We start from the raw sequence: 26,733 nt of genomic DNA on the forward strand, positions 1-26,733 counted from the left end.
GCTAACTAAAAGGAAAAAATAATAATTTACACTACACTTATTTGCTGCTTTTAGCACCGCCTTTTTGTTGTCCACTTAAAACGTTGCATCAAAAAGCACTTTACAGTCTTTGTGCAGAATTGAAGTTGATCTCCTGGCATGCTGTGGGGATAAAGATAGGAACTAATCTGCATATTTATAAAGCCTAGGGCTTACTAAACAAGGCAAAGGTGAGAAGTTTTATCTAAGTCATTATTAAGGTTTGAAGGGATTACTCTGAAGTAAAAAAATAACTTCTAATAAATATTTTTTGTTGATGAACGGAGACTAATTTACATTTTAAAAAACAACAAAGAAACATTAAGACATTTTCAGGGATTACTTTCACTGGTTTTGTCAAGCTGATGAGTATCCACAACAGTACTAGTGACCTTGCTTATTAAACACATTTACACACAAAACGTTCTGTTTGCAAACAATGGATTTTTCTTGGAATATGGTACTTGTTGCTTGGCTCTTGGTCTCAACTGTCACAAAGTCTGATTTAAACCTTTAAACCAATTTAAGTTGATGTGAAATGTAGAATGTGATTTTTATTTTAGAACTAGCATATCTTATAAATGAGAAAGTAGCATGTCATCTGAAAAGGAACATGACTCCAACAATAATCTAATGTAGGATCTTTCATCCAGTGCAGTTTTTGTTGAGGAGGCCTTAGTGAGAAAATATACCAAAGTTGTGTAGTGGGGCTTTAAAATGCCTGGGTAATGTCTAAGAGATGTAGTACAGTAGAAATTCAAATGGAATACTTTGAATAATTTTTTTGGGATATTTTGGTATCAACATTTTTGATAATATTTGAGCAGTTTGTATTGGTGTTAATCCCAAAAGACTCATAGTATGTTTCCATTTTTGCTTGCTCTTTACTGGCAGTTAGAGAGTTCTTATTAAAAATGTTTAATATATTTTAGAGCTGATCTTTACAGATAGTGTCTGTGCTATTTGGCAGCTATCAAGTTAACCAGTCCAATCATTACATTCCCTTCAAATCTATGGGGGGAAAGTTTAGCTTCTAATTTGTCTTCTTGGATTTTCCATTCCCACAAAATCACACTCTGCTTTTCACTAAAATTCAAGGCTGCAGAACATTCCACAATTCATTTCCATTAAATTTTATAATGGCAGGAAGAGGGGAAACAGCCCCTTAACGCACGTGTACCTTTTAACCAACTCACACATTTCCCTCTCTTGTGCCTTTTTTAAACCACCTTTTCTTAGCACTTTGTTTCGAAGTTTCCTTCCCGTCGGGCTTTCCTCTCACATAGAGCGTATCCTTCCCTGCAGCAGCACAACAATGCCTTGCTTCATTTCAGCTTTCTAAGATCTGAGACAACTGGAGCCAATAGGCTGCTAGGCACATGCCTAAGTCATTAGCTAGTGGATGATGGTGGTTAGCCACAGAGGCATCACAAAGTAACCATCTCACTATGTACATAATGAAGCTGAGGGAAGGAGTGGGGTACTATATCAGCTTTCTGCTTGTATCTGCATCTGTGTTGAAATGTGGCATGCTGCCTTTTCAACCAGCGGCATGCCAGACGCTAGTCATGCAACAGGCCTTTCAAAAAGGCAGACTGCATCTCTCGTGCCTTATTTGCATATGAAAATATCAATTCATTTAGCTGTGAAATTAGCCAAATGTCCCCAACTATCTGCTCAGTCTGACAGATCTCAGCCATACCCAAGAAGAGTTTTTATTATTAGACACATCCCATTTGGTCTGTCAAAGCTCTGCTCAGACAGTTTGATGGAAGACTATCTCTGGAGCCAGAGAATGACTTAATTACAGTAACTATCTTGATCCGAATTAACCAGGAGTGCATCCATAATGCATGGCTTAGCTTGATATCAGCAAGAGACGACAGTTAGAGTAAAACCAATAAAACTTTTTGCACAGTAGACCAGAGGGCTCACAACAAAGAATTCTTATTATTTATTAACATAAAGTTATATTTTACATTTTTAAACAAGTGAAGACTATTACACAATATAATGGTAAATGTTTATTTAAACCTGCTTTAGTGGATTTTTTTTACCATTTCAGTCTCCCAGACAGTGTTGTTCAGATGCTTTGTGCCTTCTGTCCTTTAAAATCAAAACCAAAGAGATATCCGAGTCACCAGAGGAAGGGCTCCAGAACGCTCTGTTTGGTCTATTAACAGTTGCAGTTTCTATGAAGCAGCTGACAGCTGCATACTTCACACTTAATGACAGCACTTAGGTTTGAGTGTCGCTGCCCTGATTTTCTGCCTTTTTTTCTCTCTCCCTGTCTTTCTTTCTGTGCAGAATCTTTCTAAAGGATAGGAAACACATAAAAACACCTTTTTACTGCAATGCAGTTGGTGGATCATAGGTCTCTAACATGTACAATATCACTTCCATGGGGGTTATGTGTTAAACAGTGTGTCCCAGTAAGCTGGATTCTGTGCTGCTTTGATCAGGGGTAGAGTCCCCTCTCTAATCCGCTTGAGCTCTGGATTTTTGCCGAGTACAAAGACACACACACAAACTAGCAAATAGTGATTAAAAAACAGATGTGTAGGTCATGCCAAAAGATGAAATAGTCTGAATAAATCATATAGGAGCAAACTGACATAACACCCAGATTACACATTTGCTTTATTTATGTGTCACTTTTGGTGACTTAAGAGTCATAAAAGTTTGAGCATTACACTATGTGAATATACAGAGAAATCTTTTGCTCTTTGTCCAGAGCAGTTTTAACTATAGCTTAATAATGAAATGGCCACCTGGGTTTTTATGTCTTTAATCACATCTTATGGGAGAAAACGGCATGAGCTCTGATCCATATTTTAATTACAGCTGCAGGACACAGACAGGATTAAGAAAGGTAAATTCTTTTGTCATTTCTCCTTGTCGTTGTATCAGCTTCTTAATAGCTGTGGGCTTAAGTGCAAATCTTTTTGTCCTGTATTTCGGTGTTAATGAACAGGTGGGAAGAGATTTTCAGCCGATGAGCTGAAAGGATGCACTGAAATGATGGAGGAAAGAAGAAATAGGTAGAGAAAGCAGAGGGGAAGAGGAAGGGGTGCTACTTGAGTGTTTATTACGGCCCTCCCTGCATTACATCACTGAGATGTTTCAGCACTGATGACATCGTCAGGCTGGAACAGTGGGTTGGATCTTGGGATGATGTCATTAATAGCCAATCAGAAGGCATGGAAAGCAGCAGGCTCTAGCCATGGCCTAAGGCTGAAGTAGTATAAGATCTCTGAAAATGTCTTTCTTCATCTCAAATCATACAGCTTTTGTGTCTTGTACAATTTCCCTGAGGCTATTTTTAGATATGTGGCAGGCCCTTTCTGTTCCACTGCCACACAGCAAAAGGTAAGAGGAGCAGACACTGAAAGCTAAAGAAGACATCTAAATATAGCCACAAAGAAAAAAGTGTTTAACAAATTTAATAACACATGAAGTAAGTGCTTTGTGCATGCCCACACACTGTACATAGATCATCTGATCTCCTGGCACACAGTGTTAATCATCCATTTCATGCTAGTGTGGCATTTGACATACCTTTGAGCACTCACATATTTCTATTCTATATACCTAGATGTATAATTTGCATATAATAAAGTGGAAAAGCAAAAAGCAAAGCAAAATCAAAAGACTAAATCCAAATGTTAGCTAATGTTAGTTAAAAATAACCTTTCTTTTGCTCTGTTTTGGTCCCCACAATCTCAAGAAAGAAATATACATTTCTCCAGCTGCAAAATCCTGCACTGAGCTCACTAACAACCTGACAGTAGTTTTTGTTCACTCTAGTCGAGCCTCTTTCTGTACAGAGACGACTACTAGAAGCAGAGAGACTCAAAAATGTACATTGTAGTGGATGATTATTCTCTGCACTGAAATGGTGTAAAACTTTCCATGTCACACAGTCTCTAGCCATTTATTTCTTTCTTTAAAATAGAGTTGTTACTTGGATAGTAACGCGTTTTTGCTCTGTGCTACAGATAGATAGAATCAGGTAATTTAATATAGTACCAAATTAGGTTTAAAGTACAAATGACTAGTTGTGGAAAACCTTTCAGAGCACAGTAAAAGGAGGAGGCAACCTTTTTAAATAACAAAATCAGTCACATTGTGCCCATTCCTCTCTCGTCCGTGCTCCCATGACCTGATCTCTTCTTGTTTATTGTGGCCACATTGCGGTAAAACTATTAAACTTTGAAGGAATTCACTTGTTCTCCTCCTCTGCCATGGGAAAGCTGCAACATTTCACATGCAATAATCACACAACAGTAAAGCTTCTGTTGTTTCTGTTCTTACTTCCCCTTGACATTGATCACCTGAAATTTGTGTGATCCCATTAAAACATCTCTGGTGTCATTGCATGAAAATGCAGGCATATATCCTGGTGATTCCCATTCTTGTTTACACATACCACTAAGAGGAAACATAACATTTTCAAGCTGATCCACATTTACAAAATTTCTGCTCCATAGAGCCCTAAACTTGGAAAAACAATCCACCTACCCCCACTGGCTGACACACACACACACATCAATATTAATACAGAAGCATGCTGTAATAAACACACATCACATGAGTAGCTTACAGCTGGTTTCACAGATAAAGACTGGGACAGAGGCTCTAGTGTTCTCAGGATCTCAGACAGACTCCCCGTCTTTCTATAGGACCTATTTCATATCCCACCACCTGCATCACTTATCAGCCCCAGCAGCGCTTACTTCTCCAAAGCAGGACCTCATGCAGCCACTCTGCTTCATCGTTTTCCCTTCACATACCTTGATACTTGTTTTTTTCTACTTGACGAATATAGAGCAGGTTTGAGCTGGCTGGGCAGTACATTTTGAAACAATATGGTACACACTGAACTCTGTTTGACAAATGCTGAGTTGCATTTTATATTGTTGAGTTGTGAGTTAGCAATAACCTTTAAGTTGACAAAGATTACTCTGCAGAAGGGAAGGGAAGCAGAAGAGATATGAAGTGCAGCTAGGAAAGTGAGGAACACATGATTGACTGGCTGTAAAGTCTAGGTCTTAAGCTGCTTATCACTGTGAGGAGAGTCAATTGCAGTGCAATCACTTTTTAACAAACTTGTGAGAGAGCTGGCATATTTACATGGAAGTAATGTGGAGACTGAAAGCACTGTTAACCTTTTTTTTTTTTCTTTTGCTTAAACTAGCCGTATCTTGTACTGTATTTACTGTGTATGTACTGCTCTGTTTGTATGTGGACTGTGGATTTGTGGAAGTGTGCCATGATTGCATGTCTGCTACATGCACTGTTGTAAATTTGTTTACAAAGAAATTTGCCAAAAACATATTAGAGATATGTTATCAGCAACCATGCAGATTTACCATACAGAAGCCTAAAAATTTTACTTAATTTTGCTTCAGTTCCTGTTGCATTTTTAAGGTGATAATCTGCAGCTTGCTGCTGCAGTACTTTGCAGGCAGATCTGATATTATGAGACGGTGACAGTCTTCTGAATTTAGATCGAAGTGCATGCAGTCACAGGCTTCAAGGATGAGTTTTCTTTTGAGGGAAATGTTTATATTATAGATAACCCTGCATAAAGCTTACTGTGTTCAGTTTTAAGTAGAAGTTCAATTTGTGTTTTGTGGTTAAGAAGTTTCCTTTTCTATGTATTCCTGTAAGTAGTTCAATATTTATTTTTTTTATTATTCCTCTTACCAGTAAGCAAAGTTATTTTTAAATCGTTGCTCGTATAAAAGAATAAATCATAAATTTATACCCTGCCCTGCCACACTTGGAAGGATGTTAGATGAGTTACCACTGCCAGGAATTTGCAAGTATTTGCAAGTCCTGTGCACATATATCTTTTATCTAGGTAAAGAATTACTAGGAATTTCCACTGAAAAATTATGGTGCATTTGAGTTTGAAGTGGTAAAACAGGAGCAAGTCAGATTCCGAAGCATAAGTTCTTACAGGCAGAGGCAAAGAGGGAGAACAATCCCTCTTCTCTAGGTGGATTCTTCCTCCCAGTTGCAGCTGTTCATAGCATCTCTCCATTATTCCCCCTTAGGACGCCACTAGCCTCACTGTTGGCCCAGCGACTGTTGTCAAGGGAAACCAGCTGACATCTGAGCCTATGGATAGGTTGACTTACACCTACTCTGGCCATGGCTTAATGAAGTGTGCACACTGCTGGAGTTTACTGACAAAGACAATCACAACTGTGTACATAGGCACACTAACACACCAGTCCATTAAGCAGCACTAACTGTCTTAGTTAATAAATGACAAAGGGAATATTGCTGAGCTTTTTTCCCCCTGTGTTTTGTCACACAAGCACAATGTCTTATTATTTTCTCTTTCAGATAATAATTTCTCCTTATTATTGTACATGACTCACATATGTTCAACAGCACCCCCTAGTGTGGCTGGTGTGGGGGAATTGCAGGGATTTGTAGAAGTAACAGAAACTTGTTTAGTAGGGTAGAAAATAAAGCAAAGCTGGAATGCTGCTTTGGATTGATCAGGTGATGATGTGTGTCAGACAGAGCAGCAGACAGACACGCCATTTGTGCTGATGAATGGAGCTGGCTAATAAACAAAGCTGTTTGTTTGAGTTGTCCTCTGTCTAACAGAACTGCTCTACCGGCAGCTCATCTCTTCCCCTCTCTGCTTGTTTGCTTTCTTGCTCAAATAATGTGTGAGACAGACAGAAAACAAGGAGAATAAAATGACTAATGTTTGAGAACTTAGGAGTGAGGTATTATATACTTTTATGAGGAAAGCAGAACAACTTTATTTGAAAGCTTACATAGAATGAGTTCAACTTTATTAAAGTTATAGTCCATTCAATAAGAAGGCTATTAAGGTAATTAACTTTACTCGTTATTTAAAGATTTACAAGTTAGACTCACTTAGGATAAGCTATTCCACTTGGAGGCACTAAATAGTTAAATCAATTTACTTGAATATCTTTGGCAGCTACTGTATAATAAATATCTAACCATTATATTTGTTGTTACATTGTCCAAGTCAGCTCTACCATTCCTGACATCACATCTACTCACCCCTATTTTGAGTGGATGGGGCTATTGTGGTCTAGACACAAACCATATTTAAATAAATTTTTCACATATCAGACACTGTGTTTCACTAAATCTACCAACTCTGTAGAATAATTCAGGCAACATATAAACATCCCAAGTCGTGCAGTTTTTCAGCAGGACCAAGTCTAATGTGCTCTGCATTCAGTCCAGATTTGAACTTCCTAAGTGGTAGTTATTGCAGCTCAACTTCTGATTGGTTTGGAAAGCATTTGAGAGCAAAGCAGCGTTCCTCTCATATCATTGGTAGCTGAACTAAATGTGACAGCACACCGGAGATTCGGCACGGTGTCGGAATACTTTAAGCCTTGTAAAAATGTGTCTTAATTGGATGGTGAATTGTATTCACTGTATGTCCCACAGATATCTGGGTTTCTGCAAGTTTGAGCTGAGACAGATGTGGTGGTTTCAGCTAAGAGGTGGAGACTAATGGTCATTATCAGCAGCGCAGCTGGGATATGCCTCATTAGGAAATAGGGAAGAGTGGAAATGAGAAAAGAAGGTAGAAAATGGAACAAAATGCCAAAATGCATTAAAAAAATATTGTCATATGTTGAGGAATAAAAACTTAAGTCTTTCAAAGCCACGACTGAAGTTTTATTTTAGATCCGTTCATACTATAATTCATATATGGTGCTTCTTTTATGGTTTGTTTGTTTTAGTTGCATATTTTATTGAAGAGTGTAGCCAGAAAGAAGACATCAAAGAAGCTGTTGTTTACTGCTGGGCACAATATGATAGTGTCCAAAACGGACACCGAAGGTAAAGCTGAGGACTTTATTCATGACTTAATAGATCACATAAACATAAATAGAGGCCAGTACATGAAAGAGAAAATAAATTGTGGTTAGACAACACATTTTGTAATGGAAACTGAGAATTTCTATTGTTTAAAAATGCAAATTAAACTCATCATGTCATACTCGGAGGATAAAAAATTCAGAGAATTCTTTTCTCCACAAGACATCTTGATTTAAAACTGATGCACTCAAACTTTGAAAGCACCACTTATCATCAGGTTTAGAGGATCTCTGTAGCCAGAAAGGCCTGTATGACTGGTGGATTCTGTAGGTGGACAGTTTTCTTTGCAAATGAGCTGCTAAACTACAAGTGATCTGTTTCCCCCTATTTCTCTCTGTCAAGAATCACTTTCACACTGTGTTAAAAAATGCTGATATGCCCGAAGATTATAGTTTTATGGCTTGCACTTGAAAAGACTGAAACAGATACTAGGAAGTTACATATTTCCTGTGTTTGCGCATTAATGTGGGTTTATGGGTTAATTTGGAAAAATGTGGTTGAGCTGCATTGCACAATGTCACTTGCTTCCTCAGAAACGTTCTTTTAGATCAGCAGTCACTCAGTTCTTACAGGTCAAATCAACACAGGCACTCATGTTAACCCTCTCCTGCAGCCTGGCTGCTTCAGTTTGCAGAGCCAACTGTGGGCGGAAGAAAGTAATGAGATAAATGAAGGGCATGGAATCAGGTGGTCTCATTCTGACACCAGAGGGAGGACTGATCAAAGAACAGAGTGTTTAAGCACAAGATGCAGAGGAGTTGAAAATCTGGCCACAGTTTATAGCAGTTAGTTTAATTTTGAGTCTTAAAAACTAACTTTGATGAGGAAATAAAAATTATATTAGACATTTTTATTGTAAATAAAGAGTTTACAGTTGTGCCCGTAGCTCCACAAGTGGCCACAGTGATGCCAGCCAGTGATTTAAAACCAACTTCATGAACATCAAATTTAGAATTTGGCTGTTACCATATTGATTTTTTTAGAGCAAGATGTGGTCTAAAAAAGAAGCTTGCAACAATAGCGACAATCAGCCTCAAGATCAGACATGTCAGTGTCAGGTGTTTTTACTGACTGGTGCTTCCACTGCTACTTGGAAAATTGAGCTACGCTCAGTTTTCTATTGCAGGTTACACTAGCAAAGCAAAGCAATGGAGTTTTTATTTCGGGAATGTGCGATGCTATCCAATTCAAAGTGAATGAGAATGAAGACTGTTAATGCCTGAAATGTGTAAATGTGAATCCTTCAATAATTTTTGTAATTATTGCTTGTTGCTACCGCAGATTAAAACACTTGGAAAGACAAGAATGTTTGGGATACACTGTATGCAGCCTGCAAAGAGAAGTTATTAGGATTTGAACTTTTCTTGAATGTGTTAGGCAACTTTTTATGTATAAAAGTCTGTAAAATGCTGGTAATTTTCTCCCACACAAACCACTGCAACTGAACAGACTGCAAATTAAACCATTTATTTTCAGACAGAAGGGAGCAAAAGATACTGCAGTATCATACATTGTAAGAAAAATAATATTTTTTGTTTGGGTATTTTGTTTTTTTTTGCACATAAAAACATGGATGTATGTTCTATTTAAGAAAAAATAAATTATGAACTTAAAATATATTTTCTCAATTGTAAAATTCCTTATGGCGTGTATTAAAATTGTAAACAAAAACGAGAAAAAAAAATCTGTTACGTACTAAAACAAATATTATCCGGAATCCTTTGACCAGCAACAATAACTGTGAACTGAAACGTATTAAAACAAACTACTACAAACCAGCTCTGTCTAGAGAAGTCATTTCCTGGCACAGCCTACCGACAAATGACAACAAATTAAGAGTCATGAATCAAAACAATGTAGAAGTGAGTCAGGCTCCTGTCCTATTTTCCCCAGTAACTTATAAATAACCATAGACCCACAGGAATGTAAATCGAGCCAACACCACCTCTGTGAGACTTAATATTTGCTTACATATGGATTAATAATCAAAAGGACCTCATTTATTTGTCTTCCATTAGGGAAACTCAAGTCTTTGAAACAATCTAATGGTCTTGTTGAAATCAATATTACCGCGGCTGAGTTAACACATGAACTGATCATGATATTAATATTGATATTCCATCTCTGATAACTTTTACATAATAAAAATTATGTCATGAGGGGGATCAGAAAAGGGCCAGCTTTGTATGTGTATCTGTTTTGTATATCATTATTCATGACTTCAGGGTATTGCCATGTGAGCACTGCTTTTATTGCACACAACAGGCCTTTGTGTCTGACTGCATAAATATGGGACAGTAATAGTAGGGGCAAGTAGGCGTGTTCACACTGATGCATTCCTCCATAAGTAAGTGACGGCCAGAAAGTAACTGCAAATAGCAGGAGGCCCGCTCCTTGTAAACCTGGTGATCATGACCAAGTGCTTCATGTTGTCTTTCAGCTGAAAGGGCCATCATTTACTTAACACAGGCAGCTGTGAAAGAGAGAATGACATTCTTGAGCCATTGGAGCTCGACATAATTCACTTGAAGATCCCTTGTGACACTGTAAAAGAAGGAGGTAATTTTTTTTACTTGGAATGGTGACAGTAAAAAGTGAAGCAGGGAAGGTTGTTTGGACCGTAGGGTGTAATTGTCGGTTTTAGAGTTGCTTTGATTATGGGTTTGGTCTCAGAAAGCCTGACCTGTTGGTTGGCTGGGAGGATGTTTGTGTAATTGTCAGGACTAAAGAATTTTGACACTTGAACACTGACACTTCTGATTTTTAAATCATGTCCATCTTAGAGATGTCTTTGGAGTCCAGATTTTATTTTTTCCATCATTCAAGGTCAATGCAACTAAAACATACAGGACTTTAATTAGCCATGTTTTTATATCATACTTAGAAGCTATGTTTGTTATTAAAAGACAAATTTTAAAAAAGGAAAATGACAGAAATATCCACAAAGAATGAGCCATTTTTATTAACATCACCACTTTTTCCCACAGTTGTTTTAGGGGTTACGAAAACCCAATTAAACAAGATAAAATATTATACTAAAATTATCTGATTTTGTCTGTGATGATCAAAAGTATGAAAACTCCTCTGTGAAAATTTAATCATTCAGGATATATTTGACCAAATAAATCTCCAAAACTGTGAAAGGATTGCAACCTTTCAGGCACAATTGCAATATATCTCCAAAAATATAGCAAATTATGAGTGGATTCCCTATTTCATACAGAGCAGGTCATATAAATGCATGAACATTGTAGAACATGGGGTGAACAACATCAGCATTGGATCAACTTCAAAGTATGACTTAATGAAGTGATCCCTCTTGGCCTGCCCATTGTGGCTAAGTGCCTGAGCATGTGTGTGGGCGAAAGAAGCCAACTTGTGACCATATGTTAGACATTAGATGTCAGCTGCTGCATTGTGTTTGCTCATGCAGTCACCCCACTAGTTTTAATTACATGGCCCACAAACCTGACCATTGATCCCCTCACGTTTCCTTGTTAAAATGCATCACTTTATGCCTCCTCCTTGTACATTTACACTGGGTCACTTACATCAGCAGCTGCAAAGCAATACACTCATACACAGATGCTGCCCTTTCCCCTTAGATAAAGAGACATGCATAAAGCTAGTAAGCATACTTTCTGACCTTCAGGCAAACAGGACAGTTCTGCTTTCCCCTAAACCTATAGACATGAGTAAATACAAAGCTTCAGAGTCTGCTGTGAAGCTCATAATTGACATCAACAATGCCTGCAGAACTGGTACTTGTCTTATTCTGTCTTGTTGATCTGATAACTCGATCGCCACACATTAGCTGGCTGCATACGCTGAGAGCAGTTTGAATGTGACTCAGAAGTAGGTTATGACACATTTGGATGCATGCTACAGTCTAGTGGGCCCCTCAGTAGAGACGTAGAGCTAAACAAGAGAGAGCTCGCAGACAGTCTTGATAAAGAACAGACTAGGTGATATAGGAGAGTGTGTGTATGTGTGTTTGACAGGCCGTTTTACACCTGTTAGCCCTGGATTTTAGGAGCAGTGTATGTCTGATCTGTATCTTCTTTAACAATGCTCTATCTTCATTCCATTTCTTTCAAATCTACATTCACGCAATGTTAACTCCAAAGCAGGAGTAGAGCTTTTACCCTGAGGGCGAGGGTCTAGTCGCTCTGTGTCCTGGAATGCAGTTGACTTTCTAAATCCCCACCAGTCTATCCTGGGGCTGTGGGGCAGGGCCTATCTCAGGCCCCCTTTTCCACGTGAGCTACGTCTGGAATCTCTAAGCAAGCAGTTAGCTGATTCTCCCAGCCTGGCTTCTATAGTGGCACAGTGTGTGCTGATTTCCAAAGAGCAATGGAAGAAGAAATTGCAGATGAAGACAAAGATTGTTCACTTGGGGAAGGTAATGAGCTTTCTGACATGCCACCCACAAATGAATTTACATCCTTTGGAGGTTTGAGTGTGTTCATTCTGCTGAGTGAAATTGGTTAGCAGTGGGGAAACTGTTTTTGGGAGTTAAAAATAGGATTGAAAGTACATGTGACGGGCTGCGTCTCTAAACTTGAGTAGGTGGGGGGTTTTAGTTGATGACACAACACCAATTGGCATTTTGTAAAAGTGATACCTGCATTTAGCAAATTTGTGGAAAAAAAGCAATTTTGAAGGCAAATTAAATATGAAAGGAAAAAGCAACAGATGGCACATGAAGACACAGTTCATCTACCAAACAGGTGTTTAGTCATTCCAGGAGACACATCTAAGTATTATCAATCCCAAAAATATATTTGAGGGAAGTTTCTTTTTCATCTGTGGCACATAGTGTGCTTTTAAACTTTTAAAAGCAAAATAGAAAAGCCATGTTAAACATCCCAGAAAACAAAGGCAAAAAACTGTTGAATAGCTCGTCTCTGCAAGAGTTCCTTTATTTTCCGCCATTACCCTCTGAAAGGGACACATTACAGCTCTCGATACCTGCCTACAAAGCAGGACAGCAGATGAGCTTGCATTATTGCTTTTTTGCTCTCCTCTTTCACACTTGAGCAGCTTTGTTTTATTTCCTTTTCCTCTTCTGTTGTTTTCTTCTTTCTTAAAGGATCTTACAGCTTTCACTTTGATAGATCATAGTTGTGTTCAAGATTATGACTGATTAGGACAAGATAATAGCAAAAATTGTTCATGTGCCTGAGGAGTTGCATTCCTCTGTGTTTTCCTTGTGTTTGGTTACTTTCACATCAAAGTAAAGAATTAAAAAAATAACAATCAAAAACATGCATAATGACAAGTTACTTTTGCTATAATGTGGACATATGCTGCATTAACTGGAAAAATAGGACCACCGTGAAACAATGTTTGCATTTCATCATTCAGTCTAGAAGAAATATCGACTAATATCCTACTGACATAAATCAAGTCACTCCTGTTTTCTGTGCTTGTTAACATGAAGTGCATTCTTTAGAAAAGAAGTTGCACTTTTGTTGTTTTTTTTTATTTTCAATCAGAGACATTTTACTGGCCATGACATGCCCTCTTCATCAAGGATGGGAAAATAACATACAAGCATGCACTAGTTGTTGATGTCAAAACATACGGTCATGTAAAAAAGTACCATGAAAATAGTTGAAATTTAAACAAAAAAAAAAAACATTCAATCTTCTTTGACATGGTAGTTAGTCTTTTTTTTATAATACACTTGTATTGCATTTTGAACCCTGATGAAATGTTTTATGTAAAGCACTTTGAATTGTCTTGTACATGAAATGTGCTATACAAATAAATTTGCCTTGCCTTGCCTAAGACTAGTTTGCTGGAAAGTTTGACCACAAGAACATAAATAACTCATTCCATGTGGGATGTTTTGCTGCTTCCCTCCATGTATTGTCCATTTCAAATACTATAGAAGCTCAGTGTGATTCAGGTCTGACTTAGTCATTATTTATTTATTCATCTGTGGATTAGTTAGTGTGCTGAGGATCATTGAAAAAAAAAAAAAAACATTTCCATTTCAACTTAAACTGACAGTTTTATATTGTCCCAAGCAAGGTTTGACAAAATGCTGAATTCTTCATTGTGGGATCTGTGATGACCAGTATCCCAGATCCATTCTGAAATGGTTAAAGGAATAAAAACACTTTTACTAATGTTGAAAACATTTACAGACTCAATTTAGGTATTTTTTATTGTTTGTCTAATAATGACTTTATACACATTAAGTGAATGGATATGACTTTGTGAATTGCATCTGACCTGGTAAAGTTTGAAATTACATAACTTACCACCTGTTTCTGGTCTGATCCTGCAAACAATAAACTCACATGAACAGCTGATGTATTTCAAGATATTATCCCAGATATTCCCAGAGTTAAACTAATTCCTGCCTTCTGTAGCTGTCTGCTTTTTCCTTCTGCAGATTTCCACTGCATGTTTTGTTTTTTTCTATTAAGAACAACTACTTCTAATAAAGAGTTACAACCCCCAGCAATACAGTCAATAACTCCACCCATCTGTCACTACAATGTGGTCTAATTAATCTGTTTCATGCCACATTTGGTTTTTTTTTTGGTGGTTTTTCAAAATATTGGTTCAGATTGGTTTAAATGGTTAATGGAAACCCAACCTGTAAAACATCCCCAAACTATATCATTTCTACCTCCCCTACACTAAAAAAAAAATGGTACAAAGTTTTTGTTTTTTTTTTACTGTGGGCAAACAACGATCCATCCTTCCAGTGTACTTTATTTCTTTGCCTCTATGATTGCTACCAAACAGAAGTTAAGCTTTAACTGAAACTGTTACTTGCAGATGGTGGACATTTGGAGGATAGTTTATTTTTGCTTTAAAGACTTGGATTTTCTGCTGTGTCAATTATACATCACATTCTTTGCACAAAGATAACATCTGCCTTTCAACAGGTTCAATAATTTCATCATCACTATAAAATATATATAACTTTTGTTTGTTGTTTTTAAAATATTGAAAAAAAGTATTTTTGTTGTAGTGTACCTGCTTGTTATACCTTTGGAGATAATTCCTGTATTTATACTCCTTGTCTCTATGTTCCTATTGCTCCTACAGAACAAAACAAAAGCAACCTGAAGGTAACCTCACCAGAGGACGTTGAACACGTCAGTCGCAGGCAGGCCTCCCCAAATGGAACGGCCTCAAGAGGGGACGCCAAAGGCAGCCGCAGCGTCCCTCGAAGGCACACATTAGGAGGGGCCCGCAGCTCCAAAGAGATCCTGGCTATGCAGCCATCAGATATGGACAAGAAAAGGGAGGCTTTCCTAGAGCACCTGAAGCAGAAGTACCCTCACCATGCCTCAGCGATCATGGGCCACCAGGAAAGGCTGAGGGAGCAGGTTAGTGGGTGTAGAAGAGACTTTAGAGACACCGAAGTATAACTATGTAAATTCTAGATGTTAAATGTCTTAGTCATATGTGGTAAAGGTTTCTCATGGTGACAGCTGTGGAAAAGGTCATTAATTCTGTTACCAGTTCATCATTTTGGGTGACCAGTCTGGGGGGCTGAATCCTATCTTAACTGCTAAGATTACACCCTGGACTGGTCACCAGTCCATCACAAGGCCAACACACAGACAACAACCACAAACGCTCACTTCTAGGGTGAGTTTATAAACACCAGTTAACCTAAAATGCCTGTTTTAGGACTGTGGCAGAAAGTCGGAATACTTGGTGTGACCCCATGGATTCATAAGGAGAACATGCAAAGTCTGCAGCCCCTGCAAAGTCACTCTGTATAGTAGCCGATTATGTTTGGGGTTAGCTGATGAAGGTATTTTTTCCTGCCAATTTCTTGTGGTGATTTAGTTTGAGGCACCACTATGAAGAATTTGTTGACTTTAGAACGCTCTAAAGGTTTAGCGTGTAACTGTACTGCTGTTTTATATAAAGTATATCTGCTGTAAATGTCACAGTTTGCTGCCCAATCATTTGTGTTATGTCAAATTTCTTATGAACAGCTTCATTGCAACTAAACATTACACATAATCCATCATCTCACAAAACTATTATTGTTGTAAGAGAAAATTTGACCAATAACTACCATGGCAGAATATGAACTGAAGCAAAAGCATTTATTATAAGTACCAATGTCCTTATGTATTGCAATATTTTACATAGTCTAAGTGAGCTAAGTTGACTTACGATCATAATCTAGTGGGTCATAAACTTTGTTAACATTGTTACGCATTACACAACAACCACACAAGGAAAACCAAGACACCTAATTTAAATGTAACATTTTACTATAAAAGATCTACTCACGATTCCTTTAAAAGCCAAATAATTCTGTTATCCGTTAAAAAGACTCCCAAAAATGACTACAACCATCTGTGGCAAGAATCTAAAGAATTAAATTTTGCTGAAAATGTTAGGATGGTTTTTACTGAATTTATTTAGCAGTAAGAAAAAATAATAGTTTGAACTTATCCAAGACCCTGTATTTTCAAGTGTAGACCACATTTTCAAGTATTATTAATAATATTGCATATGACCTGGGTATTTGGTATCATCTTTATTTTTATGACATTGATGTAACTGCAGTCTAGATAGTTGAAAACAGGGCAATTAGAGACCTGAAACATAAAAATTTCATAGAGGAATTCCAAAAGTAGACCAGTTGGTGGACTTTGGGAGGGGAATACTGTCCCATTCATCTCTGACATGGGATTCTACTCAACATTTCTGGGTCTTTATTGTTGTATTTTGCATTTAATGTAGCAAATGTTTTCATTTGGGTTAAAATTGTGAACTGCAAGCTGGCCACTTCGGTTCCTCTGGCCATGCTGTTGTAAGAGATGCAGCGTGTAGTTTAGCATTGTTTTGCTGAAATATTCAAGACCTTCTCTCATTATAAAGACATAATCTTTTTGACCCTTTGGGGCAACTGAATTTGCAATTGAATTTGCTTCACTTAATTTCAATGTGACTGCATTGAACACATGAAAATGTATATAAGATGCAAACATTCACACAAGAGTTGTAAAGAGCTTTTGTTCAGTCTTAGCGTTGTAGTTATTTTTTATACTGCAGAGCTATTTCCCCGCTCTTTCTGTCTCTCCCTCTCTCTGTACTTGCTTCAGGGTAAGTTGTATTCTATAAATCTGCCTGTCATGCTTTTCCTCCCACAGCTGTGGTGAAAAAGTGAGCTATGAAGTAATAGAAAACATGCAAACCACAAACAGTTTGAATTGACCATACTTGATGTTTTATCACTCTAGTTTAAGTTGGTTATAGCTTCAGGCAGTTTGCATGTTCTCTGCATATATACATATATATATATATATATATTTCCCTGTGTTATTTTGAGCTTTTGGAGGTTATAAAGATTTGCCATGCTTTTCAGCCATTTAAACAGGAAAGGGGGACACAGAGTCTCCAGGTGGACTCACCTGGTCATTGTCTGTTTGTTTGCTCTGGGTCAGAGGAGACAAAAGGAAAGAGCAAACTGCCTTTGTAGCCAAAACAATTGAGGTAATGGTGAAACTGGCACCAAACCATAGGGGAGCTCTGGGCAGTGATGCATGATGGGGATTTTGTGTGTATTTTTCAGTCACAGTGAACACTTCAGAAAAGGTGCTGTTTCAATCCTTTCAATACTGATCATGAACTCTTTAGATTTGAGTTTATGAATCATAATGGTGGATTATCAACAGGTTTGTTTACTTGTCTGTAAGTCTATTAATCATTATTTAAAAATATTAGTCTAATACAGATAAACAAATAAGTAAACTATGCTATATAATGGTGTCGTAGTCCAGCGCGCGGGTAAATGAAGGAAAGATTTGTAATGAAGTTTGGGTAGTCAGACAGGTAGGATCAGCTCCGGACTGGGGTGGAGTCAGAGTTGCTATAGTGACTCATGATGTCATTCCTGGAGGGGCTCAGTTTACTTGTAGGTGCCTGTGTGAGAGCGGCGTGTGTGTACAGGAGCGCTGTGCCGAGCAGGGTATGGACCTGGAGATCGTTCGGCGGCATGGCTCTCCGTGCGTAAAGCGCTTGGAGGAATAAAAAGAAACTTTTTAACGCAGACAGGAATTAATGTGCAACATCAACGCCAGTCAGTCCCGTCAGAACCAATAAAGGTAGGATAAATCGAAATAAGACATGCAGTATTATTCCGCTCAGGAATGCGTTTCTAACCATTTAAAACAACACCGTGTGTCATTGTAAGCGCCAGCCTGCAGGATGCGTGGATCGTTGCTTTTAAGAAAGAGAAAATACGACTTGAAGTTTTTACACCGCAGCGCTCAGCAGCGCGCTGTCAGGTGCTGCAAACTTCCAAGAGGCCAATCCCACTTGGTTTACTAGAAACAGTAAAAAAAAAAGAAAAAAAAAAAGGAAAAGTGTTAAATCTCAACTGATGTATTCACTTCATTTATAGACGCCTTGAGGACGTTAGTAGTAAAACATCTAGAGTGCAGTCACCTGCATCTCCCCATGATTTTACGGAGAGCGTTTATAACTGCAAAAAATATTGTTATTGTGCCTGCATGTCTTGTAGTGCATAAAAGTGGTAAAATAGTTGTAGCTATGATATAGATAATAAATACTTAGTTTCGTAGTTACTGCACCATTCTTCAGAAAGCGTGCCACCAGACTGAAGGGGAAGATTTAAATTCAATTTCTGAGCTATTTTGGTTGATTTAAAGTTTATTTTGACTGTGTTTTTAAAAGTAATTTAACCTTTAAATGAGATGGAGAACTGTGGAGTTCCATGTTCTTCCAAGTAATATTTATTAGCTCCTGATGCTTCGTCAATTTTATTTACTTTTCCATCCATTTACATCAGATTCTTGGCTTATAATCAAACGAGTAACTTTCAATGGACTCAAGATGTGATCTTGTCTTAATGCATGTAGAATTGTTGAATTTGTATTATATATCTCAAAGTATATTCATGCAAATATTATTGAGGTGAACTGTTTGGTTGCCATTAATTTTTCCTTTATTATTATTATTATAATTTTTGTTTTGCTTCTAAGCTGGTATAAAAATGCTTTTCAGAAGCCACTGAAAAAAAATCTGACAGCGTTTTAAAGTTTTTATGGAAATTGAAATAAGGAAAAAACACAAACATAAAAGGAAAGTTTATATCCTTCTTTTTAGGATATTAGGTTATTTTTCTAACTGTTTTGACACTGAGAGATTAGCAGCACTGTGATGTGTTTGGGTTGATGTTTGTTTGTAAAACCTGACACTTATGACTTATTTTGGAATTTAACTGCTCTTATGTTATTCAGACATGTGGGGTGAGATCTGAGCAGCGATGGGTCTTGAATTTATTATTGTCAAGGAAAAAGATACAAGAGACTGTCATAAAGTAGGCCGGCTGGAGCATGAATCTCTGGCAAGCGAATCCACTACTGATGGATGTAATAAAAGTTGATTGAAAATTATGCTTGGCATAATCACATTTTGGGTGTCAAGAGGAATGCAACCATAAACTGCAAACAGAAGCAGCAGAAAATGAAAACAGTTTATTGCACTGTTTGGCATTAGGTGTCCTGAGGAGATTTAATTATTCAGTTTGAGAACAAAAATACAGCCACAGACTAAGTCACTTTTGCTCACCATGTGTGATAGAGAGGAAGATTGAGTGCAGTTCTCACACACATGTAAAGATGCCAGTCATACAGGAAAAACAGCATCAGTGGCAGTGCATGCTTCAGAGGTGAGAACGAAATATCTCATGGGGTTTGAGTTACAAAGACGGAGATATGTCAAGGTCAGGCGGAGGTTAGGAAGATAGCATCATAGTAGTCTGAAAAGTAGGTGACCTCACTCTCTTCCAGGTGACCGCACAACTACTCACATATAAACTCACTGACTTATCTTGTATTAGATACCGTTCTTCTTTCTTCTTTTGCAATCATCAAACCCACAACAAAAGCAAGTGGTTTAATTTCCTCTACTCCTCATCAGGCCTTCAAAGTCCTGGATCCCACCCAAGGGAGATGAGATAACATCCCACTGGACTGCCTGCCACCCATCCTCACACCCCTCTCTCTCTCTTTCTCTTTGCCTCGGGGCTATGACTAGGACAAACTGAACTGCTTGACCGAGCACAAACACACACACGCACGCACTCTGAATTCCCTCCTTCCGCCTGTGTGTCAGTTTCTGTGTGTGTGATGAGCTGTGACTGGGTTTCTCTGTGGAGTGGAGCGGCCATGTTAGGGCAGCTGTCTGCAGCTGTGGGTAACAGACAACAAAGTGACAGACTGGTCTGTCACCTTTAAGTTGCAATAATTGACACTGATTATGGCAACAGTGTTAGTATCAAGATGGGATCGTTATTTTCTGCTTGACAGGTGCTCGTGTTGTAGTTCTTTTATAGTATGTGGTGTTGTTTTGTTGGCAAAGGGGGATTTCAGATGCACCAGACAGTTTGGACCACAAGAATAAAGATTTAGTGAGAGTTTGCTCTCTTTGTTTGACTTCTGAGTTTTAAATTTTATACTTTGAGTTTTAAGATGAATATTAATTGAATAAGCTACTTCATCTTCCTAGAAAGGTTCAGTGTAGCAAAGCTTTGTTCAGTCTCTTGTATCTGGTAGTTTACCTAAGTCTGCATACCAGACTTTTTGGATTACTTTTCTAGTGATAAATACTGTCAGTCAAACCATTTTTAAAAACCTTGTGACACATTTTCTGCTAAAGTGGCATCTAAATCAGTTTGCATTCTGTATTCTATGATACGTCTAGTATTTGCAACCTGTCAGTTTTAGTTACTTTATAGCTGCTTAATAATTAACCCTTTGAGCCCTGCACCTATTTTTAGGCTTCTATTATATCTCTGCAACCACAAGGTCTGTTTAAATAGATATGGTAAAATGTGTGAATATCAGTATACGTTTTACAGGTGAAGAAAAAGGAAAGATGACACAAAGCAAAAGTGAGAAATGTTTCGGGCTCCCAAAAAAAAAAAAGAAAACTTTTTCAGGATGAATATGTATATCTCTTTTGAATGAGACAGCTGTTGGCATATATATCTATCAAATAATAGTACATGGCATGTGAACATTATCTATGTAAAAGGCAACTTTGATAAAGTGAAGCAGAACAAAATTAGAGAGGTTTCAGTACAAATAGTCCAGACGAGGTCTCCAAAATGTCCATTTTAGCACAGTTTGGCCTCTGACTGTCTTGCTTATGAAGATTTTGTGGTGGTTAGCAGGAACAAAGTTTGACAACAAACAAAGAATGCTTCTGAATTGAAAGAATGAAACTGGATGCACAGTCAACCATTTTATTTCTTTTCTTTAAGTCCTTTTTTTTTTGCTTGGAAATTTGGAAAAGGGAACACTTGATAACATTGTGCCTAATGATGATAATAATTCATTTTCTTAACAGATTAAAATAAACATTACTTATAAGAGAGAAAGAAAAAATGCTTTAATGTAAACAAAAAATGTATGAACCTATTTCCAAGAAGTATAAGTTCATAAAGCAGATCACTGATATAAATTAAGCATAGAAAAAGGAACACACTTAGGAACTACATCATGATAGTAGCAACATTTTCACATGAGGCTTTTTTAGGTTTTACAACTTTTGGCTAGTCTCCCACATACCTTCTCTGTGGGCTCCAGGTCCTCTCGCTCTCTTTTTTCATAGATTCAAGGTCATCTAGATAACACTGACTATTGCGTACCAGCTCCCTGCAAGAGACCTGAGCATGATCAGAGAAAAGAAGAAAAGAACCAGGGTTAGTCTTGGGAAAGTATTTGTCCTGCTTTTTACTTTGTACTCAAGAAAAATCATTTGTTGATTTCCTGCAGTCACCAGGGTACCACAAAAACACAGATTCAAATACTGCATACTCTAACTTTTACTACCAAAGGATGTATTCTTTATTTCTTTTTTCCAGTACACATTGCTCCTTGTATCTGCACACAAACAATCAAATACTGTTCCTGCAGGTCAGCAGGAAACATCTGTTTTTAATTATTTCACCCTGAAAAAAGAACAGGTGCTGTAAGTAATCACCACCTCTGCATGAAGTGACACTTGGAAAGTTACTTTCGGGTACACAAACAGGAACCGCAAGGTTAATGATGGGCATGCGTTGACCTGCAAGTTAACTGGGGTTATGTGTTGGAGGGGCTGGCTTTTAGGGGTACAGCCCCCCAACTGAGGGGACAAGTGGTCCATAGATTGGCGCCAATGCTATTTCTAATCCCGAGTGTCATTGGGGGTTGGGGTGTTAAGCCTCTCTGACAGAAGGCTCTGATGGACCTGCCACTGATCACTGCTGATAATGAGTCAAGCCAGACAGAATTTTACACGCTGTCTCAAGCGCAACGCCAGTGCGTTAATCAGACCAGCTAATCAGGTCTGAGCTCTTTTTGGTGCCCAGTCCTGCAGCAAAACAGAGCAGTATTTCCACTGGCTTAAGCTGACTGCAGCAGTCAATTATCTTCAGTTTTATTTGCTTTTAGTTGCTCCTCTGGCCTAACAGGTAGTTCGTGGTTATGAGGGTCCTAAAAAGTTTAGATTGTCTTTACAGAGAATCGTGGTGACCCTTAGATTCCTTTGGACACTTTAGGGCCATTTGTCAATATAGCAGCTCCAGCAAGAGGAGCCTCACCTTTTCTATTTTTACTTATTTCAGAAGTTTGCTGCCCTATTACAAAACAGCTAATCAATATATGTATATCTGTAAATATAAGGAGGCCAGCTATTTTGTTTAACCAACAAAAAAATTATTATTATAAATGGGAAATGGGAGAACATTAAATGTTCTCCCATTTCTATATTTCTGGTTAAAAAGGTGCTTGTAGACCTTGTAAGCTTGAATGTATGCCTAGTCAGATTTATATATCCATCATGAAGTGACAGAAAGGTAATCAAAATAGTTTCAGGAAGCAACTGCAAATGCAGCTCTACACCCACATAATGCAGTGATGGAAAAGTTTCTAATATTTTATATTTTGACCACAAAAGGATTAAGGCTAATACTTGACTACATGTGTAAATTTTGTTTATACATGAACTGCCTGCAAACAACATGGAATTAATTTGACTTTAATAACAAACTGAACTACAAGCTGTTTAGCCACAGACATCAGTCTTACCCCCTCCCAATGTTTGGTCCAGACTGTTAACATCTTGGCATAATTTTAACCTTTGTTAACTTCCTTTCTGTCCAATGTTTATGGTATTAGTGTTGCTCATGTAAAATCTCTTCACATTAAGTAAACTATCAGGGAGCGGATGTTCTTCAAGTTTCAGCTGAATTGAAAAAAAAAGCCATATCATGTCATATATTAAATATTATCATTAGTAGTTGGTTATAAACTTTTTATTTAAGCTTAAAGTTTTTACCTATTTACAAGGTCACAAATCAAACATGAGCTTGAGATTATGACATTAACTGAGTGGCCAAACTTGGCATCACTGTTAGAGATTTAGACTCTTTTTACCCTAACCATAAAACAAGACCACCCTTTGTTAGACCATCCCTAGCAATGCACTCATTGAGTTTGAAAAAAAATGGAGTAATGTTTGTCAAGATGGGCAAAGAAAAGATTGACAGACATATATTGGATTATTGAGAGGAAATAACTACACAATCTGTTTGTCATGCTTGTTTTCTTCAAAGTAACAAGTTAGAACAATTTAATATTTTTGATTACTTCACTACTTATATCTTTTCGTCTAATGGCAAAGATCCCACAACTAAGCAAGAGTTACACTTTTTGCTGTTTTTTCTACCTTTGTTCTGCAAGTCTTTGCATGCAGCCTAACATCTGGACTCCTCCTTGGGCCAAAGATATGAGCCTCACTTCAAAAGAAAAAGCAGAGACGGAGGTGCACTGGGATGGTTTCACTGCTGACAGGACCAGCTCTAAGCATCTGGCTCAGACCATATTTTCATCTCCTGTGTTTTATTTCCAATCGTCTTCTCTCAGTAGAGTTAAATGGGTGGAGAGTGCATGCATAGGATCAAAGCATTGCAGCTGCATTACTCAAAAAACAGATTTTTTTGCATCTTTGAAATGGATTCTCAATCAATAGAATGAGAACACAGGTTTTTTCTTGTACCGAACAAGATGAAATTGATAATAAGAAACACCTGAAATATGCAGAGTAATCTATAACAGGCAAGTATACCAAGCATTAGCAGAAAATTGAATCGTTCATAAATAACTTTGACAGAAGTGGAGCATCTACCACAGTTACCGTAACATGTCTACCTCACCTGTGGCTCATGCTTTACATAAACAGGTCTTCATATATTCAACTAGTGCTGTATTCTGTTTAGTTGGCAGTTAGTGGTTGATATTAACAGTCATCCATGGGGCTGGAGTTTAGTGCAGGTAAAACCTGAGGGTGATTTAGTACTCTAAGCTTCAATGGCTGTTTTTGTTTATTGATGAAAAAATTTCACGAGTTACTGCATATTGTTGATTGAATCATCCAGAGCTGAGAAATCAGGACTGTGTGGATTGTTTTATGGCCCATAATTGAGATATGAAACAAGGCACTGGGGAGAGAGATGGGTTTTGAACACTGTTACTATAAAAGAAGGAAAGAAAAAAGAGGTGGATAGTAATGTGGATCACTGGATGTAGCATTAATAAAAAACTAGCTTATTACTGATTATCTCCCTTTTTTATTACATGCACAAACACGCTGAGAGACTCTCCGCTGGGAGAGTGGATATAATAAATCTCTGCATCAGTGGAGCTGTGTGGTCTTCGGTGAGTTGCTAATTAGGCACGCATAACAAAGTCATTATCTGGGCTGTTTTCATGAAGCCTTGAGACTTGACAAAATACTGTAACTTAAAACCAAAAAATGACTTTTTGTTGTGCATGAAAATGTGAGGAGAAATAAAAAATAGTTTAGCTGAAGTACTAACTTAAATCAGGCCCCCTTATTTTTACTTTAAGTCTTTATAACATCATGAAGAGGATACTGGATCTAATTCCTCAGAAGAGAAGAAGGCTGTCTTTGTCTTGATGTCCACAGGGTCAGAGCTGCAACACACACATTCACTCTATTCATACACACACACACACACACACACACAAATTAGACCTGGAAAGTGTACTATTTGACAGCCAGAGAGGCTCTCTCTGGAGACGACCCTGACTCATGTAAAGACATGTTCAATAGATAATGTCAGATGTAATCTGTGAGCACAACTTTGTCCACTTTTTGTTTCACTGTGGAGCAATTCTCTGAATACGAGGGCAAATCAAACATTTATTGTGCTACTCTGGGAAGCCCTGAGTTTCCAGTGTAGCTTGCAGTTGATATTAAAGAGCAAGTCCAGACACAGTGAGCCTCTGCAGCTGTCAGCAAATAGTTTGCATGTATTTGTTTGGTACAAGAGATATCAAGCGGATGAGAAGGGGACTTCATGAGTGTGTTTACATAGATGTGTGCAAATCATTGCATGCACAGCTAATACATGATCTGTCAGTTTTGGTGTAAGTCTGGACCTGTTGTCTTATGCAACCACTTGGCTGCAGGGCAAAGTCAAAGCCTCTTGGTACAATACAAATTTTCCTCATAGTAATTCCTATTTTAACAAGAACATGCTCAGAGAGATTTCAGAATGGCCACCTGTGTGTGTGTGTGTACAACTGAACAAGAGCCTGCTGAGTATTGTGTATTTCTTCCATAGGCTTCCGGGATCCTTGAAAGTAGAGAACGGTCTTATCTCCTTGGGGGCAGAAGTGTCATTAGCCTCAGGGCCAATGCCAGTGAGACAGAAGCTGAGACTGGACATGGGGATTAGTGGTGTGGCAGCTGTTTTAATGTGTTTATTTAGCCCTGTGTGGAAACTTTATGAAGTTTAAAAGGCCTACAGGTAAGAATATTTTCTACTTATAAGTTTCTGGAATTGCCTGGAAGTAAGAAATATTCCAGTATTATGATTTGAGCAAATGCCCCACCCTTCACTGTTCGACACAATCTCAGCATTGCACAATGATGCATAAATGTTCAAAGCACACATACAAACAAAGATTTCCCCCTGTTGTTTTCCTAGTGTGGATTGTGTGTGTGTGTTTGTATTGTGTCGTTGCATCGTTAGGGATGTGGGGGCGGGGTGTGCATCCGCTTTGGGATACAACAGTAAGAGAAGGGACCCGGACAGGTCAGTTGTGCAGAGCAAGTGCTTTAAAAGGCTGAAATAACACAGGAGGAAGAGACTGTTTCCTTTAAACCAGGGAGTTTCCATTTTCACATGGAAGTCACTGTTGGAAGATTTAAACTAGTCAAGAATGGTAAATAATGCATTTATGCTTTTTTGAAATCTATAATGTGTTTGGTGCTTTAAATCTGTCATATTTTCTTTCACCACACAAACAAATTATCTCAGCTTTCCAGTTTGCCACGGCAGAACCAATGCTTGATGTTTTCACAGAGCTGACTTTTGTAGCTTTGCTCATTCAGATGTGGGGGGGTGTCTGCTGGAGATAACCCTAACTGTGTGAGTGGGTAAAATCCGTTTGACGATGTTGATGAGTTGTTTTAAATGTCACAAGGGGATGCAAGAGATAGTCATTGAGTTTCCTCGATGACTATCTATTTATTACTGTGGTTCAATAAACACAATGTTGTGTCTGGTGCAGCAATGTACTTCACTCAATAGCTTGATAATTAATGGCAGTTTTGATTGCTGTTTTACACGTATATTTTTGGAATGATCTTTAGTTATTTACTTGGTGATATTAGGACCTCTGCATTTATCTGCCCCTTTCTGTCAGCTTTAATTGTGTTTCCTATAAAGTAATCTAAACGAACATGCCAATTAACAAACAAACCCATCTGTGAGAGGTCATC

General features: G+C 38.0%; 1 protein-coding gene across 11 annotated transcripts in view; it reads left to right on the forward strand.

Moving 5' to 3' along the window:
- Positions 1-26,733, forward strand: part of si:ch211-285f17.1 (sickle tail protein) — a 121,906-nt gene that overhangs the window by 58,580 nt on the left and 36,593 nt on the right. For 8 of the 11 annotated variants that reach the window (XM_041967854.1, XM_041967856.1, XM_041967857.1 and 5 more), the window contains one exon: positions 14,986-15,269. In XM_041967854.1, the coding sequence (XP_041823788.1) occupies positions 14,986-15,269 (284 nt within the window). Of the gene's footprint in view, positions 1-14,985; positions 15,270-17,813; positions 18,015-26,103; positions 26,175-26,733 lie in introns of those variants that run through there. The other 3 variants (XM_041967860.1, XM_041967861.1, XM_041967859.1) reach the window with 2 other exon arrangements.

Source organism: Melanotaenia boesemani, chromosome 18 (assembly GCF_017639745.1).
Source record: "Melanotaenia boesemani isolate fMelBoe1 chromosome 18, fMelBoe1.pri, whole genome shotgun sequence".
NCBI lineage: Eukaryota > Metazoa > Chordata > Actinopteri > Atheriniformes > Melanotaeniidae > Melanotaenia > Melanotaenia boesemani.